The sequence below is a fragment of the Podarcis vaucheri genome (genome assembly GCF_965113315.1).
Source record: "Podarcis vaucheri genome assembly, chromosome: Z".
NCBI lineage: Eukaryota > Metazoa > Chordata > Lepidosauria > Squamata > Lacertidae > Podarcis > Podarcis vaucheri.
Genome location: NC_138758.1, coordinates 4,913,590 through 4,932,743, shown reverse-complemented (window position 1 = coordinate 4,932,743; position 19,154 = coordinate 4,913,590). Strand labels below are relative to the sequence as shown.

The 19,154-nt window shown below is 46.0% G+C and overlaps 1 protein-coding gene and 1 long non-coding RNA gene across 3 annotated transcripts; one reads left to right on the top strand and one right to left on the bottom strand.

Annotated features, from left to right (window-relative positions):
* The first annotated feature begins 698 nt into the window (after positions 1–698).
* On the top strand, positions 699–1,392 carry LOC309523529. The gene is made up of 2 exons (XR_014215440.1): positions 699–915; positions 1,016–1,392. It is a non-coding gene; the product is annotated as an uncharacterized lncRNA (long non-coding RNA).
* A 5,206-nt stretch (positions 1,393–6,598) lies between these two features.
* Positions 6,599–18,732, bottom strand: VGLL1 (vestigial like family member 1). 2 transcript variants are annotated; one of them, XM_082208020.1, is made up of 4 exons: positions 18,506–18,732; positions 16,426–16,631; positions 15,004–15,414; positions 6,599–6,855 (listed from the first exon to the last, which is right to left on the bottom strand). In XM_082208020.1, the coding sequence occupies exons 2-4, from the start codon at positions 16,607–16,609 to the stop codon at positions 6,815–6,817; spliced, it is 636 nt and encodes a 211-aa protein (XP_082064146.1). In that variant the 5' UTR covers positions 16,610–16,631; positions 18,506–18,732; the 3' UTR covers positions 6,599–6,814. The 2 variants fall into 2 exon arrangements, with proteins under 2 accessions (XP_082064146.1, XP_082064145.1); XM_082208019.1 differs by having other exon boundaries at positions 16,402–16,631; positions 18,506–18,703.
* Positions 18,733–19,154: the final 422 nt, after the last annotated feature.

The following is a 19,154-nucleotide window of genomic DNA, read 5'->3' as shown; positions in this document are numbered from 1 at the left end:
AGACACAGGGAAGAGTTGAAGGAGCGCACCTTTCAAGCGTTGCCACTCCTGCCTCGCCACGATTTTCTAATGCGAAGTAATGCCGCGCAAAGTTGTGCCCTGTCCTAGTGGTGCCCGCGCATGCACGGTGATCCCTGTGCCTTTACACTTATGAAGACACGCGAGGAGACCAGAGGCCGACGTGAGCCCTCGTTTTCTTTATGGCACAACGCCCATCCACCCCCACCCCGCTTCACGCAACCGCCTTTAACAAAGCCCTACCCCTTGGAGGGCGAGAGGGACCGTTCTTGTGCCTGCAAAGGGGAACCAAAGACAACGACCCCCACCCTTACCCGGCAAGTCAGTGCAGAAAGCAAGCCTTGCGCGGAGAGAGCTCTGCCTCCCGCGCCCCTCTCCTCGCGCCTTTCCAATATTGCAGAAAGTCTAGACTCTAGACTATCTTTCCCTGTAAGGGAGAGCGGGAGTCCCGCGCGCTTTCGGCACGGCTGTTCCGCAGCGGCTCCTCACCAAGCTCCTAGGCGGATCACCAAACAAAGCGGCTTTGGCAGGTTTTATACATTTCCTCTGGCTCAGTCAAAAGCAGCGGCGGGACAATGAAGGGATTGGAACTGCCTTCCAAAAGGGAGGGTCTGCTCCGCCTGCTCCACCGCAGTTGAGTGATCCGAACCACGCCTCCTTTTTACTTTCGCTTCGCCACCTTGCGAGGGGAAACAGGAAGGAAGGGTCTTCTACATCGGGTGGAGCAAATAGAGGGAAGGACCTCCTCCTCCCCCCCCCACCCCAACACAGACATAATACTAGAGCTCGAGGCTGTCCAGCGACAGCAGACGATTCTAGATCGGTAAAAGGAAACGACCTCTAGCCGCGCAACGATGACTTGGTACATGTAAGGAGCATTATTTGCCAGGAAATACGGTGAAGGGTTTTAAAAAAAATAAATAAATCACGCTGTTTAATGGGTTTAGAATTACTCTGATAGCTACTGCTGTGTTTGAAAACTGTTTTTGAGATGCAGATTTGACTGGAACATGCGCCCAGAAGGAAGGACGAGGGCTGGAGAAGATGCTGCGAGAAAGGCGTGAGCACGTTCTGCCTTGGGAGAGACGTGTAGCTTGTATGGAATCAAATGCTTCTAGATGCCTTACTCACTTTTTCGTTATTTCTCTATGAGACAAATATTTTACAGATCCCACAGCTGGGTCAGATACTCATTGCTGGGGGGGGGGTGATATTGTGAGCTTGGGTTGGGGACTAGATCCCCCATAATCTCTACAGTATGTGAAATGTTAAGAGTTTGACCAAATTCATGAGAAACTGATCTATGAAGTACTGGGAGCCTTGGATTGCAGGGCTCACAATTATTGCAGCATCCTAATAACATCCACATCATCAGATGCCTGAAGTTGGCTCCTGATTCTTAATTTCATACAGTCCTTTGAATCCTTAGGTTCGTATATTTGGACAAATTCATAAGGCTAAGGTTATCGGTGGCTACAGCCATGAATACTATCTTCCTCCTCCACTACTGGAGACAGTATGCCTCTGAATGCCTGGTGCTGGGCATCAACATTAACAGACCTCACATCTTGGGTGAATTGGATTAAAAAGATCACAGTTTCTGGAGTTCAAAGGCTTTATTCACAGAATGGACTATTTACAAGATAAGCAGAGGTGAGAGAGAAATAGCAGAAATCCTATCTCAACAAGCTGGAAGAGGACAACAAACAAATAATGGCTCTACTTTTAGGGGTGGAATTAACTTAGAGTCTTAGACAAAGTGAAGACTACAAGCAAGTTCTGGCTAGCTTGCAAGACAAATAGTGCCCTCGTGTGGTTTAAAGTAAAAAAGGTAAAGGGACCCCTGACCAGTCGTGACCAACTCTGGGGTTGCGCTCTTTAGGCCGAGAGAGCCGGTGTTTGTCCGCAGACAGCTTCCGGGTCATGTGGCCAGCATGACTAAGCAGCTTCTGGCGAACCAGAGCAGCGCACGGAAACACTGTTTACCTTCCCGCCGGAGCGGTATCTATTTATCTACTTGCACAGGCAAACAAGCAGCAACTACAAAGAGAGAGGGCAGTATATTTACTCTGTCCTCCTTTATCCTCTAAGGAAGGTGTGAGAAACCTTTGGCTCTGTGGATGTCACTGAACTACAGCTTCCATGCAGCTTAGCAAGCAAGGCCAATAGCCAGGGATGGTGGGAGCTGTAGTTCAAAAACATCTGGAGGGCCAAAGGTGCTCTAGTGATAACTCAAGAAATTAGGACTGTGTTGAAAACACCCACAGACTTTATTCAGCCTTGACCCTGTATACCTGAAGGAGCGTCTCCACCCCCATCGTTCAGCCGGACACTGAGGTCCAGCTCCGAGGGCCCTCTGGCGGTTCCCTCCCTGCGAGAAGTCAAGTTACAGGGAGCCAGACAGAGGGCCTTCTAAGTAGTGGCACCTGCCCTGTGGAACGCCCTCCCACCAGATGTCAAGGAGATAAAGAACTACACAACTTTCCGAAGACATCTTAAGGCACCCCTGTATCAGAAAGTGTTTAATGTTTGATATTTTACTGCATTTTTAATATTTTGTTGGGAACGGCTCCAGTGGCTGGGGCAACCTAGTCAGAGGGGTGGCATATAAATATTATTGTTGTTATTGATCCCACAAACATAAGCTGCAAATTTGTTTCATCTTTTTACAAGTGCTCTGAATTTGTGTTAAACTGTGAGGGATTTACTGCTGCATTTTGAAATATTTCAAACTATACCGGTAGGTTGTTAATCCAATTTTGAGGAACTTCTTTTTGTTCAAAGGCATCCCTGTAAGTCAGGGCTGGGGAAGCAAGTAGCTGGGCTACAGATTCCATCATCCTTGGCCATGCTGGCTGGGGCTGATGGGAGCTGAAATCCAGCAACATCTGGAGGGCCCCAGGTTGGAGAAAGCTTCCCTAAGGTTACCTAACTGCCCCGCTGATGCCACGAAGAACAATCTCCCTTATTGTGGACCATGTTTTACTTGGCCAAAAAAACCCTCTGCCTAATGCATGAAGCAAGTTGGTGGGTACACATATATATTCATAAACATAATGGTGCATTTTATTTAAGCAAGTGCATGCATAATAAGCACTGTACACAGATTTAAAGAAAACAAGTGCTTGCTTAGTCAATCTACAATGTAAGAGACTTGTCACAAAATGAGGGTGGGGAGAGAGCTACCAGATTTACAATAATCCAGGCACACTTCCTGCTCGGTAGGACTGTGCATCAGATCCTAAACAGGGTCACCTGGCTTTGGTTGAGACAGCCCTTGATTGCTCAGGACCCACCCAGAGTGATCTGAGGCTGTTGAAAGGCAAGGTGATGGGGCTGGGGGAGGGTGGAAGGAAGAGAAGAGGCTGGTAGCCTCTTCTGGGTCTACTTCATCAGTGATTCCTTGCAGGGAACACACCACAGAAGCGACACCTACAACATTACGTGCAGTGTCTCCTTCTCCCATCCGTTCCTGATCACATATTTAATTAAGGGTTTAAAACCCCAATTAGGCATTAGGGATGCCCCCCCACACACAAATCAAATCAGGGCCCAGATCCAGGTTGGGTCAGGTCAGCCCAGTATTTTCCTGCTTTGGATAGGGGTTGATCTGAAGTGCTGAATCTGACTCATCCTTTAGGCTTGGCTCTTTGGCACACTTGCTGAAGAGGCTGGCAGTAGTAGACCTTGGCATCTCAAATCTCAGTGGTGCCCTGTGCGACGACACACACACACCTGCCTCTTGCCTTCCATTGAACTTCATAGTTGTGGGCCTTCTGCTGCATCCCAGAAGCTCCATGCCCAGTGTAACCAACCCAGTCACACACCTCTAGCTCTGCCCTTGAGGTTGGCTACTGCTGAGGCAGATGTAAGCAGGACAACTTGCTTCAGAGAGCAGGATGCTCATAAATCAATGCATGGATTCTCTTTCGATTTAGATGCTGCAGTTCGTCCAGACTTTAAGCAACTCGGAACTTGGTGACTGCCGGTTTATCTCAGATGGGAGCTGACAGTACAAGAAGTGCCATATTTTAATTTTGGGGAGGAACAGAAGCCAGATATATATATATATATATATATATATATATATATATATATATATATATATGCTTTCGTAGATTTTCACGGGTATAGGAATGCAGGTTTTGGTGTCTTCGGGTGTCTTCCCGTGTAAGAGTCGGGGTGTCTGTGCGACGTTTCGACGAGGTCTCACTCGTCATCTTCAGGCTGGTGCTTTCGGCTTCTTGTTACTGGAACAGAGCAGAGTCTGGTGTTTGAGTTCCTATAAATACTGTTGAGGGGTGTGGTGTATAGCCTCCAACGTTCTGGGCAGAGAGGAAGTTCCTAGATTAGTGTGCCTTTTCTTCTTTTGTTCCTTAATTACTTGAGGGATATCTTGGGTGATTTCATGAGTGATATTCAGAATATCACTGGGTGGGTCATTAAGTGTAGATTAGTTGCTAAAGCTCTCGTGTCTTGACCTCTTGAGCTTGTGAAGAGTTTTTCTGAGAAGATGGCTGTGCTGCATTTAGTTGTGCTCTGGCTTGGCTTCGTGTATAGGGGCGAGCTATGGTTTTGTGCCTTGTGCCAGCCAGATCTGTGTAGGGATTGCAGGGGGGTGCAGCATCCGGAGGTGCCACTATAGTTTGGTTGCTGGATGGAGTCTGTAATATGTCTGTGGAGAGGGTCTGGGTTTGGGTCTGGTGTGGTTGATTGGTGACGGCGTTCTGTGTGCCTCTGGTTCTGGTGTCGGTTTTTGTGGGGAGGGCTAATTTCCAGATGTCTGGCAGGCGGGACGTGTCGTCACGCTTGTTCATGTTGTGAGGGTGTTTCTCTATCTCGATGGCTTCCATGATTATTCTCTTGTGGTGATGTTCCATGTTAAAGAGCAATTTGGAATCTGCAAAATTAATTTCGTGTCCTGTTTCTTTCATGTGTTGGAAAAGAGAGGAAGTTTTTTCTTCTTTTTTGACGGCATTCTTGTGTTCTGCGATACGTGCATTTATTCGTCTGTTTGTTTGTCCAATGTACGTGGCTGGGCAGACTTTGCAGGGTATTTCATAGACCCCTTGGTTTTCCAGCTGGATTTTGTCTTTTGGGTTTCTGAGGATATTGGCTATTTTTTGGTTGGTGCAGAAGGCTGTTTTGATATTGTGTTTATGGAGGATTTTGCTGATTTTGTCTGTAGTGCCCTTGATATAAGGAAGGAGGGCCATGCCATACCCTGCAAAGTCTGCCCAGTGAGACCTCGTCGAAACGTCGCACAGACACCCCGACTCTTACACGGGAAGACACCCGAAGACACCAAAACCTGCATTCCTGTACCCGTGAAAATCTACGAAAGCAAATATATATATATATATATATATATATATATATATATATATATATATATATATCTGCAGCACCAGATGGTGGCAACTCAATACAATCTAATGTTTTGCCAAGTTTTCCAGAGTAAGAGAGAAATATACAAAGCCCAGAGGAATGAAAGCATCAGCAAGTATGACAACATCTCATTCTTGAGAACACACTATTGACTTTTTCCACCCTCAGGGGAGACCTGCAGAAATAGCATTTTCTGCTCATGCTGGTTTTTAAAGTGGAAAAAGAAAATGATTACTCTCTCTCTCTCTCCCTTCTAGTAAAGCAGAGATGGAAACAGGCAGTTGTGATTTCTGTTGCAAAAACAACTCTTGGTTCTGAAAGCAAGAAAACCCAGATTCTTGTGTAAATTAGGCAGTGTTACATCAGTGTGCAAGTTCTGCCTTTCAATAAGGGTCTGCAGATCCATTGCTTCACATTTAACAAGAAAACTGCTGTGTTTCCCTCTCCTTTTACTTCTTCCAGTCACATAATCTTTTTTAAATAAATTTTCCTCCTTTAGGGAAGAGTAGGAGCTGAGGGATCTATAGCAGGGTGAACTGAGAATGTTCTTCAGGAAAACAAGTAGGTAGTCGTGTTGGTCTGCTGTAGTCAAAACAAAATAAAAAAAAACCCTTCCAGTAGCACCTCAAAGACCAACTGAGTTTGTTACTGGTATGAGCTTTCGTGTGCATGCACACTTCTTCACGAAAGCTCATACCAATAACAAACTTAGTTGGTCTCTAAGGTGCTACTGGAAGGAATTTTTTTATTTTGTTTCTTCAGAATGATTTTCACATCCATTAACACATATCAGATATTGGAGAATCTAGACTGACACAATGAGCTCTAAGGTCTGGCTTTGTTATCGCACCCCGTAGAGTTTTTACGCCTGCAGCCATGCACCTCCACCACAGCTGGTGCTTCTCTTCTCTTTTGATGGCCAGCAAACACTCTGGAAGTTGATGGCAAGCTTCAGCTGGTGTGAAAAGTAGGGTCTGGGGGTCTTCCGGATGGAAAGAGTCCCCATGTGCCAAGCATGCTGCATTAGGGTTGTTGAAAAGGCAAGCAGAAGGGAAATTAAACAACATGGTGTAAGTGGTAGCAAGTCCTTGTATATAGACCAGGTGTTGTGGGGAGGGAACCTTTGGCTCTCCAGGTGTTGCTGAACTACAACTCCCATCAGCCCAGCAAGCCTGGACAAAGGCCACTGATGATAGGAGCTGTAGTCCGGCAACATCTGGAAAGCTGAAGATTCCCCACACCCAGTATATATATTTTCAAAGGAGCACCGGAAGGTCTGCAAACGGAGGTTGGAGGTGGGGTCACTGATGTCCTCCTCTTCATCACAGTGGCTGGTTGTTGTTGTTTGAAAAATGTCCACACGGGAGATTTCTCTGTGCCAGAAACAATAAACAAATGTGTCCATTTTCTAAAAGTAGAGATCTCTTCTTCTGTCATTTTCAAGGATACCTGGAAAATAGGGAGGAGATTAGCGGGGAAATAGTTAATCTTAAAGAGGAGGATATTAGGGACAGAAGACAAGGGAGGGCTGATGGAACCTCTGCATTTCATTTACTTATGACTACAGTGGTACCTCGGGTTAAGAACTTAATTTGTTCTGGAGGTCCGTTCTTAACCTGAAACTGTTCTTAACCTGAAGCACCACTTTAGCTAATGGGGCCACCTGCTGCCACCGTGCCGCTGGAGCACGATTTCTGTTCTTATCCTGAAGCACTATTTCTGGGTTAGTGGAGTCTGTAACCAGAAGCGTCTGTAACCCGAGCTACCACTGTAAAGATAATTATTTGTGTCCTCTGGTTGCTCCAGTTTTTTCTCTCTCTGTAGCAACTTACAGTACAGTGTGAGAACTAAGTTCACAGTTGGGTTTTGTTGTGTATGTCACATTTGCTGTTAATGTGCTTCTTGTCTGATAAAGTTTTGATGATTAAAAAAATTAATTAAGTAATAATAATTAGGCCCATGCTGTTCAATAAGCTAATCAGTTCAATTACGTGTAGGAAAGCTTTTGGCCCTCCAGATGCTGCTGAAGTACAACTCACACTAGCCAATGTTGCCGTTTCACCAGGTTCACCACACCTGCCCCAGAGCAAGAGAGAAAACATTTAATGCTATTCTAAGATGGTTTTTGCCTGTTGCTATAAGCTCTTGGATTAAAAATTGTCAGGGGCTCAGGGACAGAGGCACAGCGGAGACAGGAGATGGAGAGCGAATGGGAAGAATCTGAGGACAGGGGGGGGGGAATGACTGGGACCCGAGAGATTCCATGAGCCTCTCCAGCGAATCAGAGGATTCCCAGAAGGGGGCGCCGGTGGTCAGGGCAAGGGGGGTCCCAGGGGGGATGCACCAGAAGCAAGGGGCCAGCGGGGACTCCCAAAGCAGCAGCTGGAGATCAGGACCAGCTTCCCCACCAGAGCATAGGGGGGGGGAGGTTCCCGTGTGTCAGGGCCAGCGTCTCCTCCAGCAGGGAGAGGAGATGAGTCAGGGCTGACCACGCCTCCATCGGAGAGAGGGGGGATGGAGGGGAGGTCAGAGCCAGCTAACCTCCCCGAAGAGGAGGAAAGCAGTGACAGGAGCAGTGTAACGGTCAGACGAAAGGTTGGGGGCTGGGCGTGCGCGCCAAGTTCAAATGTACAGGCGCGCGGGACAGCAGGAAGCCCGGATTCAGAACCAGGTCCTAAAGCCTGCCGGAGGGAGGGAGAACAATGAGGGGAATCAGCGTCAGAAGAATCTAGGAAGGGCGAAACCCCAGCGGGCAGGAGGACCCAGCGTAAGAGAGAGCAAAGGAAGAGGTGGAGCAAGGCAAGGGTCTTGAACTGGTGTCTGGGAGGAACGGACTCAGACGGAGCTTCAACGGTCTAGGGTTTCAGACGTAGGGCTGCGCGCCGCGGCTGTCAAACCGAAAATGAACTTCAATAAAGACTTATGTATATAAAGAGAAACTGGTGTTGGTCCTTTGTGAGCTGGGACCTGAGGCAGCCCTGACAAAAAATAATAAATCCTTACACTTATTAACTGTGTGGAAGGCACATTGCTAGACCATCAAAATATTTTAAATCTATTCATTTAACCCAGGCATGGGAAAACTTGGGCCTGCCAGATGAACTATAACTCCCATTACCCCTGACCATGCTGGGGCTCATGGGAGTTGTAGTTCAGGAACATCTGGAGGGCCAAACCCTAATTCTATACCCCCCCTCTCTCTCTCTCTCACACACACACACACACACACACCTATTTAATTCTCACAACAACTTTGTGAGGTAGGGTAGGCTGAGAGAAAGCATGACTGACCCAAAGCCAGCCAATAAGCTTAGGGACCAGAGGATGGTGTGCCAGTTAACCATTGCATGGGCTCTCCATCACTGCCTGGGAGGTGAGGGTGAGCTAGAGAAGAGGCCACGGTGGAGGCAATTTTTTCAAGGCAACTGCAGTTTCAGTTACTGTAAACAGACCCTAATAAATGTCCTGCGCAACAGGCGGGTTGTTCTGAAAAATAGCTCCACAATCAACACGTCTCAAAAGACACCAGTTTTGAGCACTTGGCAGGCAAAGAACATCATCACCCTACCTAGCAGATCCAAGGCAATACCAATGACAAAACAGGTGCATGGAGCAACTTAGGACACCATCCATCATGCTTGTAAGACGAGCCCTAAGACAGCTCAAGCAAGTTGTGACTAGCGCTGTCACTCTGAAAATGCAACCAAAACACATTTTCGAGTTTTACACTATATAGTCTAATAAACCCTAAGCACCACAGAATAAACCATAGAATCATAGAATTGTGGAGTTGGAAGGGACCCCGAGGGTCATCAAGTTCAACTCCTGCCATGCAGGAATCTCAGTTAAAGCCTCCATGACAGATGGCCAGCCAACCTCTGCTTAAGAACCTCCAAGGAAGGAGAGTCAAGACCACAGAAAGAGTCCATTCCACTGTCAATAGCTCTTGCCATCAGAAGGTTCTTCCTGATGTTTAGTCAGAATCTCCTTTCTTGTTACTTGAAGCCATTGGTTTGAGTCCTACCCTCGAGAGCAGGAGAAAACAAACTTGCTCCCTCCTCCATGTAACAGCCCTCCAGATATTTGAAGATGGCTGTCGTATCTCTTCTCAGTCTCCTCTTTTCCAGGCTAAACCTATCCAGCTCATTCAACTGTTCCTCCTCAGGTTTGGCTTCTAGACCCTTGATCGTCTTGGTCTCCTCTTCTGCACATGTTCCAGCTTTTCAATCTCCTTCTTAAATTGTGGTGCCCAAAATTAGACCAAGTATTCAAGATGTGGTTTGACCAAGGCAGAATAAAATGGTACTTTTACTTCCCTTGATCTGGACACTATACTTGTGTTGATGCAGTCTAGAATAGAATTTGCTGCTTTTGCTGCTGCATCACACTGTTGACTCAGATTAAGCTTGTGGTCCACTAAGACCATGGGTAGGCAAACTAAGGCCTGGGAGCCAAATCTGGCCCAATCGCCTACGAAATCTGGCCCACGGATGGTCCAAGAACCAGCGAGTTTTTACATGAGTAGAACGTGTGCTTTTATTTAAAATGCATCTCTGGCTTATTTGTGGGGCATAGGAATTCATTCATTCCCCCCCCCCAAAAAAAATAGCCTGGCCCCCCACAAGATCTGAGGCCCCCTGCTGAAAAGGTTTGCTGACCCCTGACCAAGACCCCTAGATCCTTTTCACGTGTACAGGTGAAACTCAAAAAATTAGAATATAATGGAAAAGTTCGTTTATTTCAGTAATTCAACTTAAAAGGTGAAACTAATATATGCGATAGACTCATGACATGCAAAGCAAGAATTGTCAAGCCTTTGTTATAATTGTGATGATCATGGCATACAGCTGTTGAAAACACCAAATTAACAATCTCAGAAAATTAGAATATTGTGCAAAGGTACAGTAGCTATTCAATCCATAGCACCTGCAATGGGTTCCTGAGCCTTTAAATGGTCTCTCAGTCTGGTTCAGTAGGAAGTACAATCATGGGGAAGTTGTGCAGAAAGCCATCATAGAGACCCTCCAAAAGGAGGGAACGCCTCAAAAGGCAATTGCAGAAGAAGTTGGATGTTCCCAAAGGGCTGTATTGAAGCACATTGATGGAAGTTATGCGAAAGGGAAAAGTGTGGAAGAAAAAGGTGCATAAGCAGCAGGGATGACCGCAGCCTGGAGAGGATTGTCAGGAAAAGACCATTCAGACTTTCACAAGGAGTGGACTGAGGCTGGAGTTAGTGCATCAAGAGCCACCACACACAGACGGATCCTGGAGATGGGCTTCAAATGTCGTATTCCTCTTGTCAAGCCGCTCCTGAACAAGAAACAACACCAGAAGCGTCTTACCTGGACTAAAAAAAAAGAAAAAAGAACTGGTCTGTTGCTCAGTGGTCCCAAGTCCTCTTTTCTGATGAGAGCAACTTTTGCATCTCATTTGGAGACCAAGGACCCAGAGTCTGGAGGAAGAATGGGGAGGCACACAATGCCAGATGCTTGAAGTCCATTGTGAAGTTTCCACAGTCTGTGTTGATTTGGGGAGCCCTGTCATCAGCTGGTGTTGGTCCACTGTGCTTCATTAAGTCCAGGGTCAACGCAGATGTCTACCAGGAGATTTTGGAACACTTCATGCTTCCTTCCGCAGATGAGCTTTATGGGGATGCTGACTTCATTTTCCAGTAGGACTTGGCACCTGCCCACACTACCAAAAGTACCAAAACCTGGTTCAGTGCCCATGGGATTACTGTGCTTGATTGGCCAGCAAACTCGCCTGACCTGAACCCCATAGAGAATCTATGGGGCATTGCCAAGAGAAAGATGAGAGACATGAGACCGAGCAATGCAGAAGAGCTGAAGGCAGCTATTGAAGCTTCCTGGTCTTCCATAACACCTCAGCAGTGCCATAGGCTGATAGCATCCATGCCACGCCACAGTGAGGCAGTAATTGATGCAAAAGGGGCCCAAACCAAGTACTGAGTACATATGCACGCTTCTACTTCTCAGAGGTCCAATATTGCTCTATTTTCAATCCTTGTTTTGCTGATTTCATTTAATATTCTAATTTTCTGATATTGTTAATTTGGGGTTTTCAACAGCTGTATGCCATGATCATCACAATTATAACAAAGGTTTGACATATCTTGTTTTGCATGTCATGAGTCTATCTCATATATTAGTTTCACCTTTTAAGTTGAATTACTGAAACAAATGAACTTTTCCACGATATTCTAATTTTCCGAGTTTCACCTGTAGTAAGCCGGGTGTCCCCCATATATTTGTGAATCTGGTTCTTCTTGCCTAAGTGTAGAATCTGACATTTGTCCCTACAGAAATTCATTTTATTAGTTTGGGCCCAGTGCTCCAATATTGAATCCTGATTTTGTATTCAAAGGCATTAGTTATTACTGTATTAGTATTATTTAGTAAATTCGTATAACTCTCTTTATCCATAGGTCTTAGGGCAGTTTACAACATAAAATTACTATATAAAAACACAAAATACATAATAAAAATAAGAACAAAAACAAACCAATAATGCCTCCTCCCCCGTCACATTTAAAAGGGCATTGTATGTCAGTCTGCCAAAGGTGCCTAATGATGTATAATGAAGGCACCAACTGAATTTCCCTGGGGAGAGCATTCCACAAATGGGGAGCTACTGTGGAAAAGCCGTGTTGCCACCCTCTGGACCGCTCATGGAGGGCTACCTCTCCCTGTTTGGTGTAATCTGCAAATTTGATTACCATCCCTTCAATACCTTCATCCATGACATTTCTAAAGATGGGCCCAATACAGAACCCTGCAGCCCCCCACTTGTCTCTTTCTCCCAGGGTGATGAGGAACCATTAGTGAGCAACCAGCTACAAAGCCACCTAACTGTTACCTCACCCAGCCCACATTTTACCACCTTCTCCATAAGAATATACTGGAGGACTTTGGCAAAAACCTTCCTGAGATCAAGATACACTACATCCACAGCATTCCCCTGATCCACCAAGCTTGTAATTCAAATTTAAAAAATCAGATTTCTCTGGCAGGACTTGCTTTTGAAAAACCAATGCTCGGTCTTAGTAATCACAGCATCCTTTTCTAAGTGCTCACCAACTGTTAAATGATCTGCTCTAGGACCTTTCCTGGTATTGATGTTAAGCTGACCAGTTGGTAATTACCGTACCTGGATCTTCTCTTTCCCCCTGTTTGAAGATGGGGACAACGTTTCCCCATCTCCAGTCTGTAGGGACTTCAGCTGTTCTCCAAGAATTCTCCAAGATTATAGACAAAGTCTTGGAGATTACATTCGCAAGCTCCTTGAGTACCCTTGGGTGCAGCTCATCAGGCCCTGGTTATTTGAATTCATTTATTGTAACCAGGTGTTCCCTTACTACCTCTTGTCCTATCTTGGGCTGCACTTCCCTTCTTGCATCATTTATTCTGTTAACACCAGGTTAGGCACTACTTTCATTCTGGGTGAAGACAGAGGCAACTCCCTGTAACTGTTGGCTACTCGTGTATACTCTTTCTTCACGATTCCCCCTTTCTTCCATTTCTTAGACGTACCCTTCTTAAATCTCAGCTCACCTGTAAGCTTCTTATGCAGCCACACTGCTTTCTTTAGATGCCTCCCACTTTTCTTTTTTGTAGGAATTGTCTGCTTTTGTCCCTTCAATATTTCATCTTTAAGGAACTCCCATCCATTTTGGACTCCCTTTTCTTTGAGTATTTCTGACCATGGAATCTCACCCAGTATTTCCTGAAGCTTTTCAAAATCAACCTTCTTAAAATCCAGAGTGCATACCCAAGTACACTCAGCTTTCCCTTGCCTCTGTGAAACCCAAGAGGACATGGTCATTTCCTCCAAATTTCTGAGGACTTCCACTTTGTCCATCAGTTCCTTCCTGTTGGTGAAGACCAGGCCCAAGATAGATGATCTGGTTGTTGCTTCTTCCACCTTCTGGGAAATGAAATGGTCAGTGAGGCAATTGAGGAATTTGTTGGACCTTACATTCTTGGCAGAGTTTGAGTTCTACAGATATTGGGGTAGTTGAAGTCTCACTTGACTACTATATCTCTCCTTTTTGAATGCTTGGTAATCTGCTCTAGGGAGGCTCAAATTTGTCTTGCTTGTTTCCCATACTCTGTGCTTTAGTATAGAGACATCTGAAACCATGAGTCATTCCCTCTGGCTGATTCCTTATTGTAGTTCCCTAGCCTTTACCAAGTTTCTGCAGCACCACCTCAGCTTCCTGTGCATCAGTGAATATATTATCACTAGTACCAGGTGTTCCCCTGTTGTCTGTAATGTTATCTCACCCTCAAAATTTAATTTAAAGCTCTTCTGATCAGGTTTGTGAGACTCTCAGCAAAGAGATTCTTGCCAACCACTGTGAGGTGCACCCCATCTCTTGCCAGAAGTCCTTCCTCAAGGAAGCAGAGACCATGGTCCAAGAAGCGGAACTCTTCCTGATGACACCACTTGTGTAGCCAATGGTTTACTTCCAGTATTTTCCTCTCTCTTCCTGGGCCATGACCTTCAACAGGAAGCAGTGATGAAAAAACCACCAAGGCCCTTCTGCTTCCCACCCAGAGTCTTGAAGCCCTTTGCTATGGAAAGCTGTCTCTGGTAGTATCATTTGTACCCACATGAATCAAAAGGAAGGGGTTGTGGTCAGTGAGTTTTATAAGGCTTGGCAACTTCTCTGTCACATCATGAACCTTCCAGGACATCCTGTTACCACCACACAGCCTCTGTTCCCCTCAGCAGGGAGTCCCCTACTGCCACCACACCTCTCTTCCTCTTCTGGGGAGTTGTTTTGGAGGAATTGGTACACTGCATCTTCCACAGCCACCTCTGTGTTTTCTGAAGTCTACAACTGCTGTCCTTGCTCCTCTAGCCCAGAATCAGTGTTTGAGACGAGGGCATGGAATCAATTTTGCAACTCCAGTGACGCAGCATGGCTACTGGCACTCCTGGTTCTGTGTGTCACATTCCTCCAGGTGTTTGTCTCCTGCAATGGGCAATCTTCCTCCTCCCTAGGAGCACCCTGCCTGTGTTGCTGTTCCAAGACACTTTGCTCTATCAAGAATTTCCTCATCTATACCAACAGCTCAAAGTGTGAATAAGCGGGCCTCAATTTGATGCACCCTCTCTGCCAGCCAGGCAACCAGCTTTCACCTGGGGCAGGCATAGTTTTGCACATTCTCAGGCAGGAAGTGAAACATGGCACAGGTATTGCAGGTCACTGCAGCAGCTCCCTCGCCATCCATGTCTCTTGGTCCTATGTACACTGTGAGGCGGCACTCCAGGCCTCCCTCTCAAACTCCCCCACTAGATGCCCTCACAAATGCTCCTGTTTACATGTTTTATCATAATACCCAACCATATTATCATACAATCATATCATTCAATGGTGATATCATATGATCATATTGCACAATCACAATATTTCACAATCATTCAACCAGTATTTGTTTCTAATTCATTCAACAGCAGCAATGGGCTGTTGTAACATATCCTTCCAGAATTTTTATTTAAGTGCTTCTTCTCTCCTGGTCCCTTTCTATTTATAAAAGCCATAACAATCAAAGTAAGCCGATATTTACTTACCTCCCCCAGAAGTCAAACTCTGGCTCATATTTTGTAACCTAGCAGAGCTGGTAGGACAAGCAGATCCAGAATTGAGAGGCTCCTGGACAGACGAAGGACACCTTTCCTGTTGCAAGAGACCCAGCAGGGACCCGTATTTCCCATCTGACACAGACCCCTGCGTCATATGCATGTCGGGCATAGAGGGAGGGTACACTGAAGCTGCAGTCAAATTTGGGTTGCCCCCTGAAGGCAACTGCCATAGCTCTGTAGCTGGTGGTGTGATGCCCTGGAGAAGAGGAGGAGGATAGGGGTTTGTCGCTGCAGCAGCTGCATTATCATCGGAGCTGGATAGGTTTAAAGGAGGCGGTGCATGGTACGGCTTAGCCCATTGCGGCGAGAAGTTCCACTGCTGGGGAGATGTGTGGCTTTCTGTTTATTAAAAGGGAGGAAGGATGTAATCAATGCATTTTTATTGCATTTTGAAATTGTTTTATAATAAATACAACCACCAAAAACGCAGAGAGACCACACGTAAACCAAAACATAGGGATACTCATGACTAAAGGATGTGCTAGGAAAGCATCACTCAGTGGGCACAACCATGAAATCTTTTTCCTTCTTACCCTGTGCAAAGGCTTCCAGGAAGCCCAGCTATTGAAAGGCAGAATCATGCCCTCCAGTAGTGTATACCAAGAACCACAGGAGTTTGGTCACCAAAAACCTGCTTCTGTTTTAGCACCTGCATTGCTTAAGTCCTCAAAGTATCTTTGCAAGAGTGGAAGGTAAGGAGAAAGCTAAAACAAATCTCTCCATCTCCAGTGACCCCACACACCCTGGGCCACCCAACCAAGTCCAGTTGTTACCAATCATTCCTGAGTTTGTATCTGTCATGGATTTGAATTGGTCTTTTGTATGTGCCGTGGCTGTTTTAGGCTGTTTCATGTATTTGTATCTGGGTTATAATATTGCCAATCACTTCATGGTACTTCATGCAAATTGATTCATAAATGAAATGGAGGAGAAAGAGGACAGCTGTTCCCCCTCCCCCATCACAAAAAGAGGCAGGAAAACACACAGGAAAATATAGGGTAGCACTTCTTTGATGCCACAGTGTATAACCTCCCTGCAAAGCAGTCAGAATGACTGCTTAGTAAGCAGGTTGTCTGGAAACTGTCATGGAGGCTGTGTGCACACTGCACATTCAAAGCGCATTCTCTCCATCAAAGAATACTGGGCATTGTAGTATGTTAAAGTTTGGTGGAAATTGTGTCTCTGCAATGGCTAAACTACAGTGCACAGAATTATTTGAGGGAGAGAACCACAGTGCTGCTGTGGCTGTACAAGTTTCTTGTCCACAGTGAGTCAACATTATTACATAAATAACCAGCAGCCAGAAAATGTGGAGGAAAAGCTCACCATGTTTTACAATTCCATCCTCACCACTGTTCTTTCTGCTCAAATCCTGTGGAGTTTTGGATGCGCTCAATGCTCTAGAGAAGTGCTCATCCACCACACTGTTAATGTCTCCTTGGAAGTAGGTAAACACCACACACTGGGCTCCCCACTCTGTTTTCACAGGCTGCTTGCATTTGCTCAGCTTTGTGGAGTCCTTCCTCTCTTCCATTTCTAGGGACTTTTGTCTGTGCCTAAAAACGAAGAGAAACAAAGTGATGGAAGAGTGGGTTCTGGCTCAAAAAATGTGCTTCATTAAACTATTTTTAAGTTGCAAATTAAAAGCAAAACAAACAAAACAGATGCAAGGGGTGGGTAATCAACAGGTTGAAAACGACTCAGTAATTATACATACTGGTAATCTCAATAATTTATTTCTGCTTTATATTTTCTTTACAGGAGTTTTGAGATGAAGAGTATATCAAGGGCAGGGAACAAGCTGGCAGTGATCTTTACCTTTGTATACAGTAGTCAATAAAGGCTTTCTATATTTTCACAGATGGGTCTTAATCTTGTTTTCCTTAGTTTTTGTGTTACCCTAAAACCAAACTTTACTTTATCATTGGTCACCATTTATGTTCTGATCTATCACTGCCTGTGCAGTCAAGAGCAGATTACTCAACAGAGTGGGCCAGGGGGTTGTTTGCTTGAAATTGGCTACGATGATGAAGGAGAAAGAATTGCATTTCTTGTTAAAGAAGATGGATACAATATAGGGTTGCTGGACCCCAGGGCAGAGCTGATGTCTCCAGGTTCACCTGCCCCCTCCCCTCCCCCATGGCAAGTGGAGGGCTTGACTCTCCAGGTAGGTAAGAGTGCTTTTAAATTTTATTATTAATAATATTTACTAATCATTACTGTGCATGCAGTCAGGCGTGCCAGCTTGGCCCTGTGACCATGAGTGCCCGAGGCCACGGGTGCCATGCAGTGTGCATGGCCCTGGCACTGAAATATGTTGGTGCCCGGCCCCTTCATGGGGAATTTTGTGGGTGCTCGGGCACCCAGGGCCCCAGGGAGTTGGCACCTATGCAGGTAGGCTTGAAATTATAGTTAGCTTCAGCCCACCAGAACTTCATTAAACTTTGTACATTTGAATGACATGCTCTCAGTACGTGACTCGTATGTGCCATTCAGTATGGAGGGTTGCAAACTGCAAAGGATATGATTTAAAGGACCGTCATGTTAAATTTATCTAGTCCACCACCGTTGCAAAGCAGATGCCTCCTGGCACTCCATGAAAAGCACACAAACAACACCAGCTTTCCTCTGCTCAGACTCACCAGCAACAGGTATTCAAGGGGCATATTGCCCCTTCCAGTGTTCAAGCTGTGATAGGCTGATAGCCCAAATAAGAACACATGAAGAGCCTGCTGGAATGGGCTAATGACCCATCTAGTCTAGCTTCCTGCTCTCATGGAGATGCCCATGAGAAGCCTGCATGCAGGACCTGAGTGAAACAGCCTGCTTGCAATTCCTAGCAACTGGTATTCAGAAGCATAAAATCTCCAACAGTGAAGGAGGAGCATAGCCTTCTCCTCCACAACTTAGTCTAATCCTCTCTTAAAAACATCCAAGTTGGTGGCCCTCCCTGCCTCCCGTGGGAGTGACTTCTGTAGTTTAACTCCACACTGCCTGAAGAAGCACTTTCTTTTTGTCCCTCCTGAATCACCACATCAGCTTTGTTGGATGTCCAAAAGTTCTGGTGTCATGAGAGAGGGAGGAATGACAGCACCAGCGCGCAAGGAGGATGCTTCAGCAGGTCTCTGGGGGAAACCACAACGTTTGCAAAAAGGGTGTGTGTGTGGAAAACTCACCTCCTTGCCCCTCCCATGGAAAACCAGGGCATAAAGGTTTTTGAACAGAACTGCTGGAACCCTGAACAGATTAACATTGCAACGTTTTGTCATTGCAAGTCCCATTTGGCTATTGACAGGCCTCACATCCTCCCATGATGTTACCTGAGCCCTTTAAATGCATTGGGATTGTCCCCATCCTCTCCTCTTACAAAACAAGACATATTTGGAGCTAAGGGAAAGCATTTCTTCTCCAGCTACCCAGGTTTGCTTACCCCAACGTACTGCTTTCTTATCAGCCACCCTGCAGAGTTCCTGTCCCTCCATACAGCTCATACTGCAGCGCTCCAGGTTTCCATCTCCACGCTGATGCTGGAATTCAGCAGCAATCCCAGAGTGAAGAGAAGCCTGCGTCAGATCACACTACTTGTTCTCTGTCCTTCCAGCAATGACTGAACTAGGCGTATCCTTCAGGCTTGCTAGAAGGAATGTGCAAAATGCACCCTGACAAGTCAACCAGGTTTAGAGGTTTCAGGAATGAGGAAAATAAAAAGGGTTGTTTGGTGTGGGTTTCTACAAGGCAGCTTTTGGCAACGAGGCACACAGGCAACCTGAGGAACTGATGCATATATAGACTCTGGTATCGCCCGGTGTGCCTGGCCAGGGTAAAAAATGCAGCTCTCTCCCACCCCTTACTGTGCAGATACTGAGTCGCAAAGGCAACCCCTTGTTTCACCCTCTCGGCTCCCTCCCACTCTCCCTGCACATTGACTGCCTCCCTGAACTTGTGCATGGGGCAACATTTAAATCCATCCCTTCCCACTTCACCTCATTCCCAGCTGTAACCAAATTTCAGGCAATGGGTGGGAAACCTTTTCTAGTTGACGGGATACATTCCCTTCAAGGCAAGTGACTGGGGGGGGG

Bases quoted from the DNA above. Each gene is read 5' to 3' on its own strand.
- VGLL1 (XM_082208019.1), bottom strand. From the start codon at position 16,609: ATGGAAGAGAGGAAGGACTCCACAAAGCTGAGCAAATGCAAGCAGCCT. The intron at 15,415-16,401 runs GTGAGCTTTTCC...TTTAATAAACAG, and splicing joins GGATGGAATTGTAAAACATG to AAAGCCACACATCTCCCCAG. The intron at 6,856-15,003 runs GTAAGTAAATAT...CCTATTTTCCAG, and splicing joins GAGTTTGACTTCTGGGGGAG to GTATCCTTGAAAATGACAGA.